Source organism: Limulus polyphemus, unplaced genomic scaffold, assembly GCF_000517525.1.
Source record: "Limulus polyphemus unplaced genomic scaffold, Limulus_polyphemus-2.1.2 Scaffold1002, whole genome shotgun sequence".
NCBI classification, from domain to species: Eukaryota; Metazoa; Arthropoda; class Merostomata; order Xiphosura; family Limulidae; genus Limulus; species Limulus polyphemus.
The window spans coordinates 308,114-311,447 of record NW_013666612.1 but is presented as its reverse complement, the minus strand read 5'-3'; the positions used below and the strand labels follow the sequence as shown (position 1 = coordinate 311,447).

Below are 3,334 nucleotides of genomic sequence, written 5' to 3'. Positions count from 1 at the left end.
CAAACGGTAGAATGAAAGGAATAATTATTTAGGAATACTATGTCTCTCTCAGGATATATTTTACAAACTAAAGAAAACAAACATTAAGGAATGTTCCCATTAGGAATACTATGTCTCTCTCAGGATATATTTTACAAACTAAAGAAAACAAACATTAAGGAATGTTCCCATTTCTATATAGTGGCAAAGGTTTGAACTTGAACCTGATACGATTTTTATAAATATGAAAAAAAACAGTAAAAAGTTCAGATAGTCCACAAACGAGTTTAAATGTCACAACTTACCTTCATCAAACACTGGTACGTTGTCATTTACGTCAATAACCTCAATTTTGACCTCAACACTAGTGTTGAAGGAATTGATGGAAAGAGTGTCACGAGCGAACACCTGCAAATGATATAATACCCATTTGATTTGACTAAGGAAATATATATATATATATAACTAAACTATCATTACCTATTTTGTTACCCTTTTTTGCATTACTTAAACGGTATTGAAAACTTTTAACAGATAGAAGTTTTTAAGTTTGCAAATCGCCACTTTATCAATAGGAACTAAAAAATAAGTAGTCTGTATAAAGAAATTATAGATCGTACCATATATGGTACTGAATATAGAATTTGTTATTTTCTACAATATCGAAAAATCATACACCGTTGAACATTTTCCGAGTATAAAAACCATAAAACTATATTTTCAATGTAAAAAATGTAAGTCTAGTTGCAGTTCAAGTCATTCAAGTTTCGTTAAAATAATGTCTAAACATCTCAAATCATTAATAAAGACTTACCTCAAGTTTGAAGTATTGTTGGTTAGCAGGAGGATCTCTATCAATAGTGTCCATCAACACCAGAGCTCCAGTGGCAGGATTTAACCAGAACTTCCCCATTTCGTTTCCCTTGCCGACCCAGTAAATTATATCTTGATCTCGAGGAGCTCGGCTGAAATTCGTCGCGTTCACAAAACCCACAGTTTTGCCACGTGAAGTTGTCTCCAAGATTCCGTAGTGGTAGGAAGCCATCGTGAAAACGACTGCACCATCATTAATGTCCTGTTTGAAAGACAAAATGTAAACATTTTGTACCAAATTATTAAACCCAAGTATGATTTAGAAACTCTGATTGTCATGCCATTAGTAAAACACAAATTCATAGCTGGAAGAGAGTTCACAGAGACATCTCTTTCAAGACAATAAAAATTATAGATGGAAAATAGCTTAGAGGCAGTGAAAAGTCATAAAGTATACCTTATTGTCATCAAAGTATGTATATTTGTAAGAGTCAGAGGAGAAGTACACACTCCTCAAAATTACGAACGAATTTAAGTCCCCTTTGTTCTCAGGCAATGCATAAAGAATAACATAGTTTACGTAAAACAATCCCCCAAAACAACATACAATCCTGTCACTCAGGTAAAATGGAGGAAGATTTTCTTACACTAGTTAGTTTTTTTAAACGAACATGAAAGTGGGAGCTCAATGTGAAACTCTTCAAACACTCCACAACCAGAGTTGTTACATGTGCTTACACTAGTTAGTGTTCTAAACTAACATGATAGTGGGAGCTCTATATGAAACACTTCAAATTCTCATGGAGTTGTTACATGTGCTTACAAACTCTATTAGTTATTATTTTTATTGAATGAACCTACTATTAAGTTATTGCAATCACCATTACAACTGGTTCTATAGTTTTAATTATTTTTACATTTCACGATAAAACTGTCATTGGATTGCTTTATTTTTAATAGAGGCTGTTAATTTGAAAATTCTAATTTCATATCATGATATGTCCTTAAGGCGCCACTTTGACATCTCTGAATTTAAATGAAGTTAAAAAATAGATAATTTTATTGTTAAGTATTATGTACATTATCAGAATTGTACTCTCTAACTATGAACATTTAAACTGTTCTATATATAGGGATATAATGTTATGTAACATTGTGTATGTTCTCGTAATATATATTAAATATTTTACCAGAAGGACTAAGCATAAGTATTATGTACATTATCAGAATTGTACTCTCTAACTATGAACATTTAAATTGTTCTATATATAGGGATATAATGTTATGTAACATTGTGTATGTTCTCGTAATATATATTAAATATTTTACCAGAAGGACTAAGCATAAGCTTGATTTAACAAAGTTTTATGTTATTTTCAAGGACGTACTTATTCCTGACTTTCTCTTACTTGAACTTTGACTATCAGCTCTACAACAGGGTTAACAATTGTGGATGCTTGGGGTCCTTGGAAAGCTTTCAGATTTCTGGCTGTTATTTGGATGGTGTACTGTTGTTGATCTTCATAGTTTAACTTGTCAGCTGTGTATAATATGCCTCTGTCTTCATCTATTTCGAAAGTCTGATGATCGTTTCCCTGCACAATGCTGTACTTGATAATGGCATTGTCTCCTTTGTCTTTATCAGCAGCCTGAAATACAGTTTAGCAAAATAAACTAAGTGACCACTTAATATAACAAAATATATAAAACTTAGACATCCTAAATTTTTTTTTAAAATTGCTTTCTGAAAGTGTTCTAAAATCACAGAGAAATATAACTTAAATGTCAAGTAATTCACCTTCTATCATATTTCATGGTGGTACTATATCTTAGCAAACTCAAAATAAAAGCAGTTTAAATTTTCAAAACTATTATTCCCTAGGATACAGAGGAGTTTGATTTTAAATTTATTACATGTTATGTAACTTAAATGGTCATAGTTTTGATGAAACACTTCATATAAAGGTCGAGAACGGTGAAGATATATTTTCTCGTGGTTAAACTTTAAAGTTGTTTAGAAGCATATATCCAGTGAGATTAACATTACACCAAATTTCACTTCTCCTAACATTCGAGTCATAAGTTGAGTTATAAGGATGTGATATATATTATTATAAATTGATTTTCTCAAATTATAAATTAATTATGTATGTTTGTAATGTCGCCTAAAATAAGAATGGTCATACACATATAAAACATTACATGTTAGGTTTAGAAAACTTGTCATTTTCAAGGCAAAATAAACTCAGCAATTTCAACTGAAAGGGGTGGTTTCTCTCTTTGTGATTGGGGTAGCCATTGATTCTTAATCTGAATTACACACATATCATTATAAGGACTCTCACTCAATGTACTTTTTTTTTCTTTTTGGAACTGGTTTAATCTCTTATTGGTTTTGGTAGTATTAGCCTTTAGTAGAATCATACTCTGTTAATAATAATAATATTTTTTTCAAGCTTTAAGTACTGAGTTTGCCAAATACATCTTTATCTCGTTATTTTAACGAAATTATTCAAAGGGAAGAAACATACCCAGAGTTTGA

The 3,334-nt window shown here is 31.0% G+C and overlaps 1 protein-coding gene across 1 annotated transcript in view; it reads right to left on the bottom strand.

Moving 5' to 3' along the window:
• LOC106461637 (protocadherin Fat 4-like) overlaps nucleotides 1-3,334 on the bottom strand; it is a gene marked incomplete at its 3' end in the record, with an annotated part of 101,360 nt that overhangs the window by 49,475 nt on the left and 48,551 nt on the right. The window contains exons 15-17 of the mRNA XM_013921475.1: nucleotides 2,202-2,441; nucleotides 794-1,054; nucleotides 285-387 (exon numbers count right to left, since the gene is read on the bottom strand). Of these exons, the coding sequence (XP_013776929.1) occupies nucleotides 285-387; nucleotides 794-1,054; nucleotides 2,202-2,441 (604 nt within the window). The remainder of the gene's footprint in view (nucleotides 1-284; nucleotides 388-793; nucleotides 1,055-2,201; nucleotides 2,442-3,334) is intronic.